This window comes from Bactrocera dorsalis, unplaced genomic scaffold, assembly GCF_023373825.1.
Source record: "Bactrocera dorsalis isolate Fly_Bdor unplaced genomic scaffold, ASM2337382v1 BdCtg231, whole genome shotgun sequence".
In the NCBI taxonomy this organism is placed as follows: Eukaryota; Metazoa; Arthropoda; class Insecta; order Diptera; family Tephritidae; genus Bactrocera; species Bactrocera dorsalis.
Window position 1 is genome coordinate 13,288 of NW_026038282.1, and position 21,390 is coordinate 34,677.

At 33.7% G+C, this 21,390-nt stretch overlaps 2 protein-coding genes across 4 annotated transcripts; both read right to left on the reverse strand.

Annotated features, from left to right (window-relative positions):
• Positions 1–1,958: 1,958 nt before the first annotated feature.
• LOC105227572 (pyruvate kinase) lies at positions 1,959–12,823 on the reverse strand. 3 transcript variants are annotated; one of them, XM_011206986.4, is made up of 5 exons: positions 7,529–7,663; positions 7,137–7,301; positions 3,006–4,401; positions 2,785–2,941; positions 1,959–2,266 (listed from the first exon to the last, which is right to left on the reverse strand). In XM_011206986.4, the coding sequence occupies exons 2-5, from the start codon at positions 7,176–7,178 to the stop codon at positions 2,254–2,256; spliced, it is 1,608 nt and encodes a 535-aa protein (XP_011205288.1). In that variant the 5' UTR covers positions 7,179–7,301; positions 7,529–7,663; the 3' UTR covers positions 1,959–2,253. The 3 variants fall into 3 exon arrangements, with proteins under 3 accessions (XP_011205288.1, XP_011205287.1, XP_011205289.1); XM_011206985.4 differs by having other exon boundaries at positions 7,492–7,643; XM_011206987.4 differs by lacking the exons at positions 7,137–7,301; positions 7,529–7,663 and adding an exon at positions 12,665–12,823.
• Positions 12,824–15,394: 2,571 nt separating this feature from the next.
• LOC105227571 (probable phosphoserine aminotransferase) lies at positions 15,395–17,003 on the reverse strand. The gene is made up of 3 exons (XM_011206984.4): positions 16,846–17,003; positions 15,925–16,601; positions 15,395–15,862 (listed from the first exon to the last, which is right to left on the reverse strand). Exons 1-3 carry the CDS (start codon positions 16,888–16,890, stop codon positions 15,484–15,486), a joined length of 1,101 nt encoding a protein of 366 aa, XP_011205286.2. The 5' UTR covers positions 16,891–17,003; the 3' UTR covers positions 15,395–15,483.
• Between the last annotated feature and the right edge of the window lie 4,387 nt (positions 17,004–21,390).

Consider the following 21,390-nt stretch of genomic DNA (forward strand, 5'->3'; position numbering starts at 1 on the left):
AATTGGTGATCAAGTTCTTATATAAGTAAATTTATTACAACGCTACAATATCCAAAAAAATTGGCAAAATGCAAAGATATTACAAAACAGCTAAGTTCGCGGGGAACCCAGCACTGACAACGCGCATCGAGAGTGTGTCGTCTTGGACGCACATCTATATTCTTTACTTTGTTTTTGGAGGCTAAGGGGGAATACTAGTCACTTTTTGTAACAGTGTTGGCAGATATGCGGGCCAGATGCTTCAATATCTTTATTGATACTAGATTTGTTTCATTTTGTATATTACTATATACAATATTATCGATATTCTTGTTGGTTGGAAGTTGGATTTAAGGACGCATTGATAAAGTGGAATCAGTTTCAAGACGGTTCACTTAAATATTCAGAATAATATGAACGAGCGAATCTTGCAGTATTCAGTAAATGGATTCCACTATAATTGATGACGCATTTTCTTGAATGTCGCAAGTAAACTACTTGAGCTTGAACCGTTTTTTGGTTTTTAGACATACATACATATATCGTTCTTGTGGTGGTAAAGTAAATCTTTGTAAAAAATCGAGTGGAGAGGCAAAGTTGCTCATGAATAGACTCGCTTATACATCATTTCTTGTATTATCGCCTTCAAAATAGACTCCTAAGCCACTGCTTTATACAAGTTTCCATTTTATAAGCCCCGACTGGCATTCAGTGCCTTCGTCGAACTTTATTTTTTTTGATGTCGGTCTATTGGAACGAATCTAGTGTTGATAGATTTCATATCCAAAACACTGATCAAAATGTGTTGAGTCAATCCATAGGAGATGTTGAGATCCCATTCAATCTCTCTTATGACAATATGGCGATTTTCTCGTACGGTTTCCTTAACTTTTTTGATGTTTTCGGGATTAGGATAGGTGTGTGGGCGACTCAAATAAGGCAAGTTTTCGATTACTGAATGTTTTGTGTACCAATTTATATTGATTTGGTTTGCGCATGCGGTTTACATGAATTAGTCCAAGTAATTTTTGACCGGCCCTAAAACTAACAGGATAGCCTAAAAGAGTTAAGAGTAGATTGATACTGTCAAAATTTTTTGTTTTAATTTTAATTTTTTCCTACACTTCAAATAAATACCACTTTAGGAGTAGTTGGAATATTGCTTTTATCTATATTTCAATAGAATTTTTTTACCTACAGCAAATATTAGTAATTCTCGCGGCTTGTCTCGGTAAACTTAGAATTTGCGAAAAGTAAAAAAAAATTGAAAGCGTGTGCACTAAACACTTGTCGATTTTCAAGAACCATATCCTTCACTTTTTAAATATTTTCATCAGTTTAAAAAGTCGAAGGTTGTCCACAACGGCGCATGTTTTGAACAATCTCTCGACCGTCTTTGATGGCTTTGTACCACCTGTAGGCTTGTGCTTTTGATAAAACAGCCTTTTCCTACATTCTCAACAATTTCGCACACGAAATTTGGTTAGAAATATAAAATTTAAGGCAAATTCCTTGTTCGATATTTTTATCCAACCGCAAGGTTAAAAGTGCGTTAACCGACTAATTTTAAATATGATTTACCCGAATTTATTTCAAGTAGAAAAAACTTCAACAGATGTATACTTTAAAGGCTTATCTGGACAGAGAAAAATGCAATACACTGTAATTGCACTTTTTGGTGTCAGGAAATCAAATGTTAGAGAGTGATATCTACTGAGTGAAGGAGAAGAGTATTCCGTCATGCATTGTGCACTTATTCCAATAAAAATATAATCCCGGTCGCTTGTCTTTTTTGAATACCAAATTGACTTGTGTACGATCGCATTATGCTATGCTCTTTATTAACATGCTAGTAAATAGTGTTAGATCTAGGATGGTAACTTTAGTTTCGGTGCAATTTCAGAAAAGAGAAAACAAAAGTGCACTCATTCAATTTAAGTACATTTCATACAACTTTACAGATAAATAAAATAATAAAATTAATGTGTTTATGTTTTATTAAAATTTGTAATTCATAACATTTAATATTCCGCTTCACTAGTGCAGGGGATAAATTAATACCAACATTCAATTACAGTAGCCTTTAAATAAATTATTCAGTAGTCCACCGATTGGAAGGTAGATTTCTATTTAATACGTGTATTTGAGTTTCACTGCAACAAGATGAAGTTGTGCGCTTGCCCTTGAGCGCTACTTAATGTATTATTTTCTATATATGTTTGTATGCATCTAGGTATAACTGAGTCCGAGGTAGCATTACAACGGCGATGGTCTTTATTCAATGTAACTGTGGAAGGAAATTGAAAAAAATCCACGTTAAATTTATAAGCTTCAAATAATAACTAACAGCAAATAGAGTTACCAATTATGCAAAAAAATAAATAAATACATTTGTGGTTATGTGTTAAAGTAGCTTAAGTAGACTTCGGATTTATTATAATTTAAAAAGAATCAAGTTACGTTCATTAGCGTTATTTTTTGAAAAATTTCTATTTCTTACTTTCATATTTTGATTTACTTAAGCTTGAAACAACGTCGAACTTTACTACTTTAACATATTTCCACACATATTTTACCAAATAAATAAATATAAAGCACTTAAAATGGCATGCATTATCTTTTACGGTTGGTAACTCTGCCCTATTAGTGATAAATTGCATTAACATTGTTCAAAAATTAAAATTTCCACGCAACTCAACATTTCAACTTGCACTATGTCATTCATCACACATTACTTCCGTTATCAATTCATTCACTGTTTATTCACTGCATTCACACTCTTGATTATCATCTACGTTTACGCACACAATACGCATGGTGTTTGTGAATCCAGAGCCCTGTTTCCAGCCAGTAACAATAACCACTGCATCGCCAGTTTTGAGGAAACCGTTCTTCTTGCCGACCTGCACGCCGAATTGCACACGAGCATCGACATCCTTCAACCAGTCAGGTTGAGCTGGTTCTATTAAAAAGTAAAATAAGATTTACAAACGAAAATATTGCAAAGTGGCGGGTTTAGTACTTACCATTGTAAACGAGAGGTATGATGCCGCGGTATAAATGCGCCTGTCTAGCGGTTTGTGGGAAGCGTGTGACCGCTAGGATTGGGCAACGTGGACGATACTTGCTAATCAGATGAGCCGACTTTCCTGAAGTCGTAATGACCACAATAGCGGCGGCCAGCGATTTTGAAGCAGCCTCAACGGCAGCAATGGCCACAGCATGGGGCGAATCCAGAGTGGAGGTGTGTGCGGCGCGCACTAAATCGGCAAATAAATTTCTGTGCCATAAAGCTGCTTCAGCTTCTTTGCAGGTCTTTGCCATTGTCAACACACATTCGAGTGGGTATTCACCCTTGGCGGTCTCACCGGACAACATCACACAGTCAGCACCGTCGAGAATGGCATTAGCCACATCGGAGATTTCGGCACGTGTTGGGCGTGGTTTCTTTACCATGGATTCCAACATTTGTGTAGCACAAATTACTGGCTTACCGGCTTTGTTGCAGCGGGCAATCATTGCCTTCTGTGCCAAGAATACCTTCTCTGGTGGAATTTCAATACCCAAATCACCACGTGCCACCATAATACCGTCGGATGCTTCAATAATCTCATCGAGATTGTGCATGCCCTGTTGGTTTTCAATCTTCGAAATGATCTTGATGTTCTTGCCTTCCTCACCCAAAACACCACGGATTTCAGTAAGCGCAGCGGCATTACGGATGAATGAGGCGAAAACCATATCGACCTTCTGTTCGACACCGAATTTCAAATCAGACTTGTCCTTCTCGGACACAGCTGGTAAATCGACGGGTACACCAGGCAAATTGACACCTTTGCGTGAGCCCAAAGCGCCACCATTCTCAATTTGGCATACCAAAGCGTTGCTTTGCACTTCCTTAACAATCAACGAGATGAGACCATCATCGACGAAGACGCGATTGCCTGGTTGCACCACCTTCACGATGTTAGCATAATCAACGTAGATTGTGTCTTTGTTGCCCTTCTCGAGGTAAGCAGGGTCGGTTGACAGTTTGATGGTTTCATTCCTCTTCAATTCAACCTCACCGGTGCCGCTGCCCTCAATGAGGCCAGTACGGATCTCAGGTCCCTTGGTATCCAATGCAATGGCAATTGGATATTCATAACCAATCTTCGCTGAGTAGTTCTTGGCTGCGGCGCGTACATTGGCCACAGTTTCGGCATGGTATTCATGGGAGCCGTGAGAGAAGTTCATGCGGGCAATATTCATGCCGGTTTCCATCATTTTCTCCAACATTTCAACGCTGCGCGAGGCAGGTCCAATGGTGCAGACGATGCCCGAGAGGCGTACATGTGGCACCGCTGAGTCGAACTGCAAGCGGCACATATGATCCAAGTGAGTCTCAGCTTCGGCAGCCATGTTTTGTGGAACTTCGTTCGTCTGTGTGCGAAAAAGTTAAAGAGAGTTGTAGAACAAATGAATGGAAAAATACTAAATATTTCTATTATTATAGTTCTGTGGTGCAATTGGAATTGATTGCATCTTTACTCCATTGCACCTGTGTTCTAAAGTTTTTATATTTGTCTATACTCGAGTTGTTTATTGTGTTATGTTATAAGTGTAAAAAAAATAATGTGTGCATGTTGTCAAGATCGTGATTAATTTTATTTATAATAGTCATACTCGAGATTTTTTTATTAGAAGTCACCTGCTTCCGCGGTCAGAACTCATCGATTAATTTATTGAAACTTTATAGCTATAATATAGTATATAAGTATTTACTTTCAGTTTAATTCGGGGAATTTACTTTAATGAAGCTTGTTGTGGTTTTATCTATACACATATCTGATAGTTTAACTGATACTCGCATACATTCGTTGAGTAGTAGCTACAAGTGGTTTAAAATAAGACCGATGCCCATATTAATCACTAAAGTAAGAACTTGAGTCCATTTAGTGGATCTAATCTTTAACAGCAAATATTTTGAATGTAAAATAGACACATTTTTGAATCGAAATTATCGTTATTTACGTAAATGTTGCATACAAGAAATGTAAATTTGAAGATTTGGCATTGAAGCGCTTCTGAACTTGATTATTTTTTAGCTATCAACAAAGCAGACTATCAAACTCTTCTCAACTAAATATCTTCCTACTGAATCACTTATATATAATTTTACAGAAATTGTATTTCTTATGACCAGCACATTGAAAAAGAAGAAAAAAAGCATGAAAGTATACATATAAAAAATAATTTCTTTTTAATAATTATCGGACAGTTTGTTTGGTAGCTATATGCCATAGCTGTTTGATCTGAAAAATTTATTTCCAGATTTAAACGTTGCCTTGGACAATAATTCATGCCTAATTTCGTGAAGATACCTTTTCAAATTAAAAAGTTTTCCATACAAAATTCTAATCTAATTCAAATCCTAATTCGATCAGGCAGTTGTTGTGACAGCTGAATGATGTAAATGTCCGATCTGAACAATATCTTGTCAAATAAAACAGTTTTCCATAAAAGAACTATAGTTTGATCGTTCAGTTTGTGTGGCAATATTGCCGGTTTAGGCAAATGAGCAGCTTCATAGTGAACATAGTGAAGAGAATTGCAATGAAAGCCATAAAACCATTAAACATGTTTTGAACCAATTAAATGTGCCTTAACCCCAATGTATGGGTTATTAAACGACGATTTGTTTTTCGCTCCATTCTGAATTCATAATTTTTTCTTCGGCATCTGATACCAAATTAGAATAAAAGTTACGTTTCAGTTGTCAGCTATAACCAATATATAACCATTTTATAACCAAAACTCAAATTTTGTTTCAATATGAGTGGTTTCTATATATCGTTTTTCTTTTGTTAAGTAAATTGATGTTCCCTCAGATGTTTCTTCCTTTCCTTCCTTTTTACATTATAGTTAACGGTGTGTGTATTAGAGAGTGTAATTTTCGGTTTTCATGAGAAATAGAGCAGGGAGCAAAGAATATGCTTATGTTCTATTTCCGTATTCAATTACTTAGGACTAGTTCGAGATTAGTCAGTGGTATATTGACGTAGCGAAACTTTCGCTTTTCTATGATTTAACAATATACTAGTATTTGCATCTACCTACCAGTTATATAAGTATATAAGTGTCTACAAATGCTTGTAAAAAACTACTACTATCTCTGTCATCGTTGAAAGCTGGCTTAAATGAAATATGAATGACTGCGCAAGCTCCTAAACATTTTTGTGGAGTGAGTGTTCTATGCAAAGAATAGACAATACGTTGCTATATATTATATAGTATATGCTTTAGATCAAGTATATAAGTAAGTAAATTATAAGCGTGTTCGCAAGTGCTTGGCTTTCGAAAACTTTGCCGGTTACAAAAAAAAAATATTGTTCTTTTAAATCTTACGAACAGATAATGAAGCTGATATGAAATTTGGCAGCACCTTTCAATTTGTGAAGGTCAAAACACCCAGCACGTCCAGAAAATTTAATTGTCTTATGACACAGCTTTTTTGTATAAACTATTTATTTTCGCCTAAAGCTTCTAATTAAGCTTAGCTAATGAAAATACAATAAAACTTTTATGACGGATTTTGCTCATGTGCCTTTACGGGTATACATACGTACATATGTACATATATGCACTGTTATAAGTTCCAGCCGGCATTAGCGCATTGTTTATACATATTTACATATATGTTCATATGTATAATATGTATATCACATAATGAACCCAGTTGTTTAGTTTTTAAATGTTATCTGATTTCCGAGCCAACATCTGGCGCATTTATAGTTTGCAATTTTTTGCTTATGCACTTCACTGTAACGTAACCCACTTACATACATACATGCAATTATACGTATTTACATACATATGTATGCATTTTACTATTAGCTTAACCTTATTTGCCTCATAAATATTAGCAATCCGGTGATAATTCTTAAACACACGAAATTACATGACCTTAAGTCAAGGTCAATAGAAATGCAATTCTCGCCACTTCGTTGTAGTGTACAACGAAACTTTTGCCTCGCCAACGCCGCCAACACTCATATTACGAACTGTGATTGTGTAATCGTGTAAATTTTGCGATTTTTCCTTTTTTACGATTTATTTTTGCATTTAATGCACTGCAATTTATTATTATTATTATTTGTTTTCGGAGAGCAAAATACCTTTAGCTTTGGTGCAACATCGTAAATTGTTGTATGAACCATTTTGGCTGTTATACGTTGATTTAATAAAATACAGTTATGAAGTTCTTTACGATTACGCTTAGCCGGAAATGGAGCAGTTGTCACAGTGTGTCTGCAGTTGCGGTAAAACTGATTATTTCCGTCCTTTAGTAGATGCGCAGCAAAAGTATAAAAAAAGCATTTATTAAGTTTAGATATAAACGTAATCTTGCTTTATTTTCGCCTTTGTAAATATTTTTGAAAAAATTCTTTTAAAATTTGTGTAGAAAAGAAAAAGAAATATAATTTTTTTTTTCGTTTTGAAAACTAAAAGAATTAAATTATAATGACTGACAAATGTGTATAATTGAACTTTTTTAAATCACAGCTACCGTAGAACACCGAAAACTTTTTACAAGTGCACTGTTTAACTCGCTTCGCTCTACTACGATATGGCCATGATTACAAGAGCGTGATGAGCAATGAAAAGTCGCTTGAGACAGTTTAGCATTGGGGTTGGGGGTAATGAATCGTTGGGAAAGTGGCTTTCGGGCGCCGTGCAAAACCACCACAATTTACAACAATGTCTCTAGTCATATACCCATTGCATTGGTAATATCGAATTTGTTGTACGTTACGTTAGCTTGTAGTCGGCGCTAAACAATTCGGTCAAAAGAGTGTGCAGGAGAGCGAGAGCGCCTGCCGTTGTGGATGCTTTTGCGCAGAGCAGAACTTTTTGTACCCTTAGTGAGTTCAAGTGGAGAGGAAATAAAAGTTGCCGTCTACAAATAAAAAAGTTATGCACACAATTGCATATTTACATATAAACAATTGTACGTGTAGATACGCTTGTGTATCTGCATCTTCTACTGCATGACATTTAGAATTTTCTGAAAAGTTTTGGGGTTGTTGAAACGTGTTTTGAGCAGTTCGCCTTTAAGAGAAAATTGTGGAGCTTTTTTGTAGTTAGTATGTATGCATGTCGGGATGTGTTGTTGCTAGGACAGCTTTTTATGTGCATGGCTAAATGTTTAAACATACAAAGACATACTATGTACATTTTTAGCTAAATTGTGTGTGTTTTAATAATTATTCATTTATATCGAGTGATCGCAATGCCTACAATAAAAGCCGGCTAATAAATATATAAATACTTATACAGACATATGTATGTATGTATGTGTTTGTACAGTTGCCAATATTATATCTTATATTTATTTATCGCTGAGTGGTATTAATTTAAATAACCTACCGAGATATGATCGGCTAATAAATTTCCTGGTGCCGAAGCTATATTTTATTATTACAGGGTGACCAGATATGTTAAGATGGTAATATTCACTTGTGTTTTTTTTAAATTTTTTTGTTTTTAGAAATCTCAATATTGAATTTAGATGCATAGCCTTATTATCCTGTCTACAATTCTGTGATGTCTGAAACAAACCTCACAAAATTAACGACGAACTTCTTAATTTTATTTTGACATGTTTTCTTGATAACAATTCCGATTTTTTAAGCCCCTCCGATTGTAAATATAAAAAATACTTTTGTTATTATAAAATATATTGATCTGTATATATAATACATATAGTTTGATCGTTACTAAGTTATGCCCAAATGTGACCCTATTTCTAGAAGTATGGGCTTGCTAACATTTTGAAGATATCTTTTGTAAACAATTATAAAATGTTCAAGAAAATTAAATAAAATCTTAGCTAAGCATTGTTGCAGATTGAGTAGCCGTTTGCGTTTCACAGTCAATGCTTAATGTCAATAAAATTTTATTATGATATATGGCAACGTTATGGGCAACATATGTTTTACAAATGTCATCCATAAAAATATGTTTGAAATATTTAAATTATAACAGACAATACATAAATTTGCGAGGAAAGTTATATCGAAAATGGATGAAAACAACAAAAGAACCATGAATATCACTTATTTTAACTGGTGGAAACCCCAATCCGATTTCGACAAATAACTGAAAATGCAAAAAAAAAAATCAGCTGTTACTTAAGCACTGCTTAAGCCTCCCATTTTCAGTACTTAAGCATAACTTAAGTATGAACTGTAAAATACTATTTTCCTGTTTTTTCTTAAATACAACTTAAGTATGGACTGTGAAACCGGGCATTAAAGTATCATACTAATATTTTATGATAAAACAAAAAATTAGTTTTTCAAACTTTTAAATATTTTCCGTCCTTAAGGAACAAACCCAGTGCGAAATTTCAAATAAAAAAATGTTCTTGTATATTCAGTATGACTCATTGGTTAATTTTAAAAAAAAGCTCTAAAATTTTAAAATAATATTTAAACTTTTTTTGAACTAGTCTTTTAAAGTGTAGCCTCTCAGTTCAAATAACGCACTACAATTTTAAAATAATTAATCTTTTTTTGAATTAATTATTTGAACTGTAGTCGCTCAGTTTATCCTTAAACGTGTTGTTTTTTTAACTACATCTTTTGAATTCGCTGCAGTTTACTTATTCCGATCACAAAAAAATTTTTCTGTATATAGTTCTCTACACAATGACCTATCAATGTTTTGTTCTAATTAAAAATCGGATTTTCGCAGACAAAAACGAGCAGCATTCTATGTAACTGTTTTTCAACGCCGCCATTTAGTAATTTTTTTACCATAGGTCATTGTACGATATCTATTAGTCAAGATATTGCCTGTAGTATTTAATGTTTTTCTTCGAAAATTTTTTAACAAGCATACAAATGTTTAACAAATTTTATTGAGTGCTGATAAATTGAATTCCTCTTCCGACCTTCTCTTTCGCAATTTCGCCATACACAAATACAAATGCAAACTGATTTCAATTAATTTAATTTGTTTCCATTCATATTCGTTAATATATAACTCTCCACTTTAAATCAATTTCATATTTCTTCCATTGATTTTCACTTAATTTAAAACGATTTGTTGTGACATTATATTATTTTGTCGCACCCAATTGTGATTTACTGTATTTCCTATGTACCTACACTTAATTTTGTTTATTAACTTTCAGTTTGAGTTATTTTATTTACACTAGTTTATTAAATTTGATATACTTAATCTTAAATGTTTTTTGTTTCATTTATAATTTAGATTTTTTTAAATTATTTTATTTTAATAGTTTTAATAGCTCATTTTAGTAGTAGGATTCTCCCACATGTCTGAGAGAAAATGAAAGTTGGCAGCAACAACACTGACCTTAGTGATTCTAAATTGAATTCAGCATGCAATTGATTTTATTATCTTGAAGTATTAAACCGAAATAAGATGCTGATCTATGCCACGATTAAAAGCAAAAAAATATGGAACGAGCATTGGCTGACATTTTGCTTGTCTACTGGAAATTTTTTTTATGTCAAAATCAGCTGTTTTCCGTATGTCAATGTCCCATTAATTCATAAATTAGAGTAATTAACTGATAACAAAATTGAACGCCTGATTGTCATAATCAGTTGGAAAATATATTAACGTAGCACATTTTTATGTAACACATACAAATTTACTCATGTACATACATACATATATACGTAAGAGTATATAATATTATTCACGGTATAGTCTTGAAACGACCTTGGTTTTTTGCTCCTTGAGAGGGTTGACATCAATTGTGTTCAGAATATATGTGTACCGTCTATGTACGTAATCATGTCACTTCGAATTAGGTACATTTTCTGTTTTGTTGGAAAGTTTAGACACGAGAACAGCGCATGGTCATATGGAAGCAAGAGAAATGTGAATGTAGCTTTTAGAAAAAGTTTCCGTATGGCTTATCTCTTTGGTAGAAAAAGAGCATGGCATGGCAGTGCTGCCAGATTCTTTAGTAACGATTGTCTAAGTAGATTTGTAAACTTATGAGGGATTTTGCATATTTTTTGTTTATTATTTTTAATTGCTTTGGATATTTGGCGAAAGGTAAACATTTTTTTTTCTTAAATCAATTTAAATATTTTCGTCGGCAATAGCGTTTATTCCGAAAATTGCAATAATAATTATTTTCAACTCAAAAAATAAGGAAAGACAATAAATACAGTATTATTAATTGTTTATTGTAGATTTTTGTATTTTTATATCAGGCAACTCTGTTAAAAAAATCATAAATTTATGCGAAAATGTAACTATACACATATATAAATATGCTACATTAAGACAATATGCTACATTAAGACAATTGAAGTATGCTGCCGCAGATGCAAAGATTAAAGATACATACATAAATATATACATATGTACATATGTACATATGTAAATGGTTTACATTGTAAATACAACTGTACATATATAGGTACACTCAATAAAGACATCGGTGTAAAAAATCGCGTTCTTGAACTTGAACTTAAGCATAGGAAACAATGCCAAAGAACGTTTATTATTATAAGGTTATGTGCGTCAGCGTTCAAAATGTTATATACGAAGTACGCAAACGCGAAAATATGTAAATTTAAAAACAATTGTTTCTTTTATTTTTAATTATAAATTTTTTTTCAAACTGGCATTTGGGAATAAATTATGTTTTTATTTTTTATTCCAGTATTTGGAATTAAAATTTATTTTTAATTTTATAATATAGTATTGGGGATTAGATATTTGAAAATTATTTTTAATTAAGATTTTCGGGATTATATAAAAAATCATAGAATTATTTTTTTATAAATTAAAAAAAAAACAACTGTTTTATAAAATTTGGTTATTTAATCAATACAAGTAATATACATTTATTGTATTGTTAAAGATGTACATACATATATTGAATTATTTAATTATTTTCGTTTATAAAAAAACTTTCATTGGCAACACCTGCATATTTTTCTTATTTTGTGTTTATAATTATCGGTAAAAAGTTATAGATTTTAAAACAAATTTTAATTAAAGACACTTCAAATAATCTCTCCTAGCAGTGAGTCAATATTTTCATACGAAATACTCTTTTATTTATAAATACCTAGGTACATCTGTACATATTCACCAGCTGCTGGAAACTCATTGCGCATTTGTTGCACACCCCTGCACTGAGGCATCGCACACAGCTGAGTTGTGCCCGCTTCCAAGCGCAATGTCTTTGACTTTTATTTAACCTTTGCGCATAGGTAGGCATACGAGTTGACAGCTGTGGACGTTCATATGTACATTTACAGATATGTATGTTACGTTATCACGTGTGCGTCATGTTTCTCTAATTTTTTACGGAACTGTGCTTTTTCTTATATACAAAAATACTTATGTATTATATGTATATAATATAAATTGCACAAAATTAAATTAAATACCATGAGTTTTTGCACGACAGTTTTGCCAAAAATGTTAAGTCAACTACCGGCAAAATCATGAAATTACAAGTCAAAGTCACACACACTAAGACACTTTCCAGTCAACACTCTAAAATTTGTTTCACTTTACTAAAAAACACTTAATACTGACAAACTTAAAGTCTTTACCAATTTGTCCAATTGGAATTACGTAAGCATGTAGAATGTAAAGTCTTTTGCTATTGGTCTAAGTGGGACATCTGAACTAAATTTACCTTAATTAAGTTATAAATGCAATTTGACAAAATGGTGTACACTTGAAACCGGCTAATTCGTATTCAAAACCGGGAATGTGATTGCGAACTTTGTTGCTGCGATACTGAATCAACCACTTTGATCAAAAGCTGCTTGAGCACTGATTGGAAATAAAGCAGCGTAGCATACTTCCAAAGCCAGCGGCGCATGGAAACTTTACCAGTCTTCCATAGAAAAAAGCTACAAAAAATGACTAAAAAATAATTTCACCCATACACACATACAAATCCATGTACTTTAAGCGAGATGGCATGGCGGCATATATTTTTTGAGAGATTTAGCAGTATTTCCAACGAAGTATCTATGGGTTGGGTAAGTGCTATGTACCCACATACATATGTATGTACGTTTGAGAGTCTATCGACAGATATGCGTGCTATAGACGAATCAACTTTAGTGATTGCTTTATTACTATTTGATTAAACAATTTAACACGAAATTAGTAAGTTTTCGGAAAGTAAAATTATCTAAAATGTAAATAAAATTTTAAACTTCAAATCAATGTGCAAATACTGTTCAGTGATAAATAATAGCACCGATTAGGCAGTAGAGGACTATAGTATAGAAACATTCTGCTTTTGTAAGCAGCTATGTCCGGAGATTGCAGTATTGGCTTGGACAATAATTTGTTCTAAATAGAACATGCAGATAATTTGCAAATAAAAAAATTTCCCTTGCCAAAACTTGACTTTGAAAGATCACTCTGTCTGACAGTTATCTAAATGCTATTGTGGTTTGAAAGTTCAAGCGATATCTTAAAAACTGAGGGGTTAGACCGGACCTTTACGACCCAATCCAGAAACCAAAGGCTTCTAACGCAAAATAACTTTAATAGAGGCTACGAAGTCCATTCGGCTGAATATGGATAAGCTTTATTTTAGGAGCTATTATTTATGGACGACTGATAGCGTATCATTTGTTTTAAGTTTATAAATATTATAGTATTTCATTGTTACCACGTCATGTTTGCGTTTTTCTTATCAAGTCTATAAATAATCATACGTTGTATACTATATATACCACTGTTAATCTTTTGTGTGTGTATGAGTGCTTATCGCGGATGTATTATGGAAAATCGCCTGTACGTTTTGTGCTTAGCGCCGTTCATTGCTCATTGTACTTTATGACTTTCAATTAGCATCTCAAATTGTACCATATGATTTGCTTTCATGACGTTTAGGAATACACTGTGCTACAATAGCAAAGTTTCGATGCGAATTAGAATTTAGTATTACAGTAAAGTAACACTTGTGGTTTAAGACAACTTGGATGCCAATCAGAGAAGTTTCCTCACTTGCGTGAACTTCTTCACATGACTCCATCCTCCGAGACAAAGTGTACTAAAATAACAATAAGAAGAGAGGAAAATTGTTCCATGAGTACTGAGTACGTATATTGTACATACACAAAACATCAATAAATGAATCAATGATAGAGAGAGATTTAACATTTTTTTAAAGAGAAAAAAGTTTTGAGAGATGGTAAAGCAATCTGCCGTATAAATTAGAATCGAGTTTCCAGGCGTACTAAACTATCGTTAGCATTATCGACATTGTGGCTTTAATAACGATAACGAGGATCGCAATCAACGATGGTGACGTACTGCTGGTAGTACTTCAAGTTCGAGATACTATCGCAACTATCGAGAGTACATATGTGTTGTGTTTTTATGTAAAATTGGCGTCTGCAACCTTGAATACTATTTTTTTCTCTATACTGATTATAAGATAACGATATCTATGACAACATCTAAATCATTAGGGATGTTTCGACTTCGGTAAAGACTTTTCCTAAGAATATTATAAATTTATATAGATATCAATCAATTATTAAATAAAGTGTTTACTTTTATTACATCCCGTTTTGATTATTTCTTCCCAGTCATACTACTGTGATCAAATGGAAAGGTGAATTTTTAATTTATACTTCGCGTGTTTTTTACTTTTAGTGACATCTATGCTAGATTTCACACCAAAATATTCATTAGTATTTGAGATACGCGTCGTTTTGTGAGACTCTAAAAGTGAATTCTTTGATTTTTACTATGTCTGAATTTATTGAGGAAGGAAGTATATAACTCGAAGTTCTTCATAACTCGAACCCTTGAATTGGTAAAAGTAGTCAAATTTCATACAAACTTCCTTCCATAACTAGTAGTCTCTCTAATTCGAAGTTTTTTGGTGGATTATGGTGATGCGAGTCAGGGAAGTTCAACTGTATTTCTATTTAATTGTAATGGAGATCGCTAACCAGTGTTTATATTGTGTTCGGTGGTTAAAGCGTCGCTTCATATTTGTTTTATAACCGAGACATATACATATATACGTAAACTAGTCTCTTAGTTAGATAAAAATTAAAAAGAGTTTTTAATAATCCTTTTTTCCTCCAAGAAGCTTCTCTTATGTTGGAAAGCCAATATCGTACCAATATATTAAATAGCTGCCGTTCAAACTGGATGATCAAAATCTAGACCGTGTATGAAAACCTTTTTTATTTCAGAAATTATATTTTCGAAATTTGACATGGATTATTTTCCAAGGTAACGCTACAATCTCCTCAAATCAATCGGCTAGTACTTTTGCACATATAGTAGTTGCACTTACGCGTTGCAGTAATATATCTTCGATTACATTGCTATTCAATTATTTGAGTTTCGAAAAACTTTTTAATATATGAAAAAAAAAACAAAATTGTTTACTTAATATATCGATATTTAATATTTCAAATCTATACAAAAATTGTTTCATATTATATACATACAATTAAATTTAGTCTCGTTTTAATTTTTAACTTTATTATTTTGTGCGAACTCTTTCAGTAATTTAGCCAACTGCTCGGTTTCGGCGACAGTGATGGCGTTGTACAGCGAAGCCCTAATACCCCCAACTGAACGATGACCCTTCAATTGAATCATGCCTTGACTCTCGGCCTTTGCCAAAAACTCTTTTTCCAAGGCGTCGACACCCTCGCTGCTGCCAATGCGAAACGGTACATTCATACGTGAGCGCACACGCTTCTCCACCGGACAGCTGTAGAAGCCATTCGACTGCTCAATTACATCGTAGATGAGCTTTGATTTGGCTGCAGCTGTTTTTTCCATGCCCGCAATGCCGCCGTTACGCTTAATCCATTTGAATACCAAACCCATCAAGTAAATGCTAACAAAAATACAACAAAACGTTAAAATTTTAAGAAAAAGTACACAAAAGATATGACATACCAAAAAGTTGGCGGCGTATTGAGTAGTGACGCATTTTTATCCATTAGCGCGAAATTCAAAACCGATGGTGTCTGCTTAATGTGCTGTCCGATGAGGTCCTCACGTATAATAACAACCGTCACACCGGCTGGTCCAATATTTTTCTGTGCACCGGCGAAGATGAGACCGAATTTCGTGACATCAACTGGACGTGATAGAAAATTCGAAGACATATCACAAACCAGCGGCACACCATTTGTAATTTCGGGCACGAAGTCGAATTCGACGCCATCGACCGTCTCATTGTCGCAGTAGTAAATATAGGAGGCATTCGGATCGAGTTTCCAAGTGTCTTGTGTAGGTACAGTGGTGTATTTGGCCGCTTTGGGTATTACCAAATTGACCTTGCCGTATTGTTCAGCTTCTTTTGCGGCCTTGGCTGACCAAGAACCGGTCACGACGTAATCAGCGATACCAGTGCGTCCTATGAGATTAAAACAAACAGCCGCGAATTGTCCAGTGCCACCGCCTTGCATGAGCAGTATTTTGTAGTTTGATGGAATATTCAATAGTTCGCGTAGATCATTGATAGCTGTTTCTTGTATCTTTGCGTAATTTGATGAACGATGGGACATTTCCATCACTGATATGCCGGTGCCATTGCAATTGAGCAAATTTTCTTGTGCCTCTTTCAGTACCTGGTAGCGGAAAGTAAAATTTAGTATGTAGTTTTATACAGATAAAGATCGGGGAGTTTTGAAGTAGGAGTCGATGTTGGAAAAAATTTGAACTCCGAAATTATAACTTGATATTTTAATTTCACAAGTCTCAAGTGATAAGAGAACGCTTTGCACTGCTGTTTCACGAATGGATTGATATACAAAATGTTGTGCCCTCATTAGAAAAGATAGTGTTTATGTTAGTAAAGCGGTTTGAACTAACCTCCTCCGGTAATTTAGCTGGACCAGCGGCAAAATTAATGACCATTTTGAACTTTGTTATTTTAGAAATGGTTCAGCACTTATTCACGTCTAAAGCGAACAGAAATTAATTTGAAATAATCCACGCGAAAGCAACTTCGACTTGAGACTGAAATATTTGGCGTGCAAATACACGACGATGACTACGAATGCTGAGCGAAGCGATAATAAAAACCGGATTGTAATATACATAAGCCGAGCCCGCTTAGAACGATGTGGAAGTGGAACCTTTACATGACAACGAGACAACGCGGCTTGATAAGTATGATCACTTGTTTGGGTTTGTTGTTGTTATAAATTGATAATACAATTAATTGTTGTATTTGTACTATATTTATAGATATGTGCATAAGTATTCTGTTGTTAGTTTCATTTATTTTGTAGATTTGTTTTTGAAATGCAGGAAGCCGTGCATCAATTTGTTATTGTTATTTGCAAAATTGAACCGGCTTCTTATTGATTAATTTTTTTCTAATTAAACCAACTTGCGATCGAAACTTCATTTTCAAAATTATTTATCACATGGTGTTGTAGTAGGGGCGTGGCGCCGCCTTTTAAAAGCTGTAATGCAAATATTGTATACTCGTATATCCACAACATATGTACATATCTCAAAAAATACTGTAGCTATATATATAAACAAATATCGCTCTAGACAAATCTTACCGGCAATTTCTCAGAGTGTGAAAATGGGTGGAATCTGTTAATAAACAAGACCGCTCGTTATATGGTAAACTACTAGAGATGCGATAATTCATTACATAAATATGCCAGATTAGGAATTAAATTTCACAGTCAAGACGGTACCTAAGTACTTCAGAGGAATTTGTATAAATATTGAATAATTGGCCAGATTATAGTTTCCTGCTAATAATAGTATGTGGTGTCAGCAAAACTGGATAAAATCGGGTCAACACTCTCTAGCAGCCATATATGTAGTCTATTTAGGTATTTCAAACTTCCGGTTGGCTTTATACCTAATATAACGGTCAATAAATCTAATCATCTGTTCGTGCAACTGATAATTATTTTATTTAGTAAAAATTAATATATCTTGATGAATTCATAAGGGAGACATATGGTACAATGCTATACTATGTGGGAGTAGCCGATGTGTGCCGCGAAATACTAGCACTTTACCCTACGATGTATGTACATATTATTTTCTTCAAGCATGTGCGTCCCTCATAAAAACAAACCAAATATTTCGGTTTGTCGAAAGCTTTCAAGCTTGTATAACCGATGCGAATGAGCTTTTGCTTTGTGGAAGGCAGCTTAATTTAGAATGAAACCTTGCTACAGACAAAACGTTAACGAGACATGTCATTTGAAAAACAATTTAAAAGTTTCGTTTTTAACGATACCTAAAATTTATGCGAAATTAAAAAAAAAATAATTCTAAATAATATTGAAAAATGCGAGTTGACTAGTAGCCTGAAGATTGTCGTGTCAGTTCTGACTACGTAGACTTAACCGTCTTATATGTATATGGAAAAATATCACATCAAAAATATATTCTATATTCAAAAATGTATTAGTTCTATTCAATATATATGTTTATATTATGTTTTAAATGATTACAATTTTTTCATAATTCGATAGTTTAGATATTCAAAAAAATATCTCCTTACAAGGATTTTACAAAATTCAATAAATTTTCAAAGTTATATAGCATCACCACAACTGGACGGTTAAACGTTCACGTAAAATTTTAAACGCGATTATCGCGAAACTATTTTTTCGATATAATTGCCACAAAGTTATAATTAGTCCATTTGCTTTATATAATATTGTATGAATATTGTTTAAATGTAGGGTGATCCATTTCGTTGTTCCCTACTTTAAAAAAAAAACACAGAAACTTCTAATTTAATTGGCATTTGTTTTTTGAAGATTATCTCTTTCAAATGTTGGTCGCGGCTTCGTTCCAGATTTATCCATCTGTTGAGTCCAATTTTCGATGAATCATTTCAGCATTACAAGGCCTGAATCGAAGAGGGACTGTCCGCATAGACTTTAGACTCTAAATAATCCACAGGAAGAAGTCTAACGGTGTGATATCACCGGCCAATCGACCGACCCATTCAGATACATTCTCACTGGTATTATTTTTGAAGAAATATTGGCCCACAACCCACACAAAGCAGTTGATTTTTCTGGCTCGATTAGGCCCGAAATCATCGCATCTTCTTGGAACTTTTCAAGAGTCCATAGAGCGAAGTGATGACGCTTGGGAAGTTCGAATAGCTTCTGTTCTTGCAGAAGCTGTATATTCTACACTTTCAATTGAAGATCTCGACTTAAAATGTGCCAAGTCGTTCCATATGTCAGTCCGAGTTGCTGCGACGGCAGCTACGGCTCCTATATTTTCTTCATTGCGATTTGGACGTGTTCTATTCAGACGAATATTATTCAATAATAAATGCAGTATTCCAAGATGGGTGATGGTGGTGATTATGTTGACCATAAGTTGGGCGAAGCGCGCGAAACCCAGTATTTACAGAACGTCAATTTTCATAATAAAGTTGAACGATTTGTAAACGTTGTTCAATGCCGCTGATGAAATGCCAAACAATACTGAACAAAAATAGTATGACAGCTTGACACGACTCAGGCGTGATCTGTCAAATAAAGGCAATTGAAAAAAGTACCTCTCTATCACATGAAGCAACAAAAATTAAAAATTTAAATTTGTATAATAATATTTTTAAAAAATTCGTGAAAGACAAAAAATTATAGAAAAAATCGACCTCTACTTCATGGACGCATAGCTCCTGGAATACCTCTTAATAAAACAATATCCCTTCTTCTCTATTCTAACTACATATTTAACGACTTTCTAGTAAATTTTATCTTATATTTCTTACCTTTCCTTGTATTTTCGCCAGATTAAATTTGTTTATGAGTAAAAATTAATTGCGGCAAATACATTTTAATATAAACTACATTTCGCAACTTTAAACTCTTTTAATCCTGTTCCAACTATATCGAAGTAAAAGTTTTGTTTTCTATCATTATCAATCGAATTTATTTGTCAAGATGCATAAACAATTTAGTTACAAAGCGAATTTTTGTTAATTTCACTTGCTCTGAAATTTTATTTCTCGACGCCACAATAGTAGAAGGAAGCCTTAAAGCTTTCGTTACATGAACTCTCATTGCGTAGCTTGTACTTTTGCTACGATGTCGCTCCAAAATATTGAATACTCCTTCAGTACTGTGCCACTGAAAAGAAAACAAAATATTAAAAAAAAATATTATTTTGGAGACCAAACTTCACATGAATATAGAAACCGTTATATCAATCTAAGAAAAAGCTTTTTCATCAATTCGGTTTGCGCAAAGTTTATATTGACTAGTCCTTGTCTAATTAGATCAGTTGGTATTTTTTTTTTATAAATGGATATTGGTTATTGAAAATGGTTCATTCGTTTTTAAAAGATTTTGCCTTATAAATAATTTGAAATCGCTGAAATAAAATCTCAAAGCACTTGGTTCAGTTCAGTTAATCCTAAAGCGAATAAGAGCTTTTTAAACAATCGTTATCACGACAGCTGGGTCTAAGTAACTGGAACGTACACGGGTTTTTATCGCACCGAGGACTGACTTTTCCGCACCAAAACTCGAATCTAATTAAAAAATAATATTTGTCTGCCGCTACAACAACAACAGCTTCTTAGACAACAAAAGTTGTAAAGTATCATTATCAAGAATTGAAACAAAGAACATTTAAACACTTACGCTGTCAAGTTGTCATAAAAATCATTAAAAAAATCAGACTTATACTAAAAATATCCATTACCACTAATATAACATCAAATTCTATTTTTGCTAAAACAAAACAAGCAAATGTATGCAAAATATGAAGTATTTACTAAAACGTCGACCGGCGCAAACAACAAGACAAGAACAACACGTCTAAGTGCATGCGCGCATGCGCTTTTGAACGAATGCGAGTGTGAGCACTTATGGGTGATTTGGGCAATCAAAAAAAGACACATGAAAAGCAATCGTAAAGTATGGTTAATGAATCAAGCAATAAATATTTCATGTTGTGCAATATTGGTAAACACTAGCCGCATTTACTGTTTACCATTTGCTGCAACATTGCCGGCTTGCCACCAACTCTTTGGCTGCTGCTAATGCAAAAGGCAAGTAGGTCAGCATAGGCCGGTTATTATGTCTCCTATGCTATCGCTATACGGCTGAATGTATGTATGTATGCCTGTTTGTTCATTTGCTGGAATTACTTAGTCTACCAAAAAGGAAGTTTCTTGCAAGTAACTAAAGCAACAAACACAAGATGGTATATTTATACTTGTTTATACCCTACATGTAATTGGGAGTTTATATGAAGTAGTCTCTCAGTTTTTGTGATCTCGATCTGAAATTTTGCACACTTCTTTTTCTTCTTAAGAAGCTGTAGGAATTGTCGATATCGGTTCACTGTAGCATATAGCTGCCATACAGCCTGACCCATCAAAGTCAAGTTCTTGCAAGGGAAATT

What these genes read in the sequence shown, in the direction of transcription:
- LOC105227572 (XM_011206986.4), bottom strand. Translation starts at nt 7,178, where the DNA reads ATGGTTCATACAACAATTTACGATGTTGCACCAAAGCTAAAG. An exon ending in ATGTTGCACCAAAGCTAAAG is followed by an intron (nt 4,402 to 7,136) that starts GTATTTTGCTCT and finishes TTTCGCACACAG; the next exon opens with ACGAACGAAGTTCCACAAAA. An exon ending in CATACCTCTCGTTTACAATG is followed by an intron (nt 2,942 to 3,005) that starts GTAAGTACTAAA and finishes ACTTTTTAATAG; the next exon opens with AACCAGCTCAACCTGACTGG.
- LOC105227571 (XM_011206984.4), bottom strand. Translation starts at nt 16,890, where the DNA reads ATGGTCATTAATTTTGCCGCTGGTCCAGCTAAATTACCGGAGGAG. An exon ending in CAGCTAAATTACCGGAGGAG is followed by an intron (nt 16,602 to 16,845) that starts GTTAGTTCAAAC and finishes TTCCGCTACCAG; the next exon opens with GTACTGAAAGAGGCACAAGA. An exon ending in AATACGCCGCCAACTTTTTG is followed by an intron (nt 15,863 to 15,924) that starts GTATGTCATATC and finishes TATTTTTGTTAG; the next exon opens with CATTTACTTGATGGGTTTGG.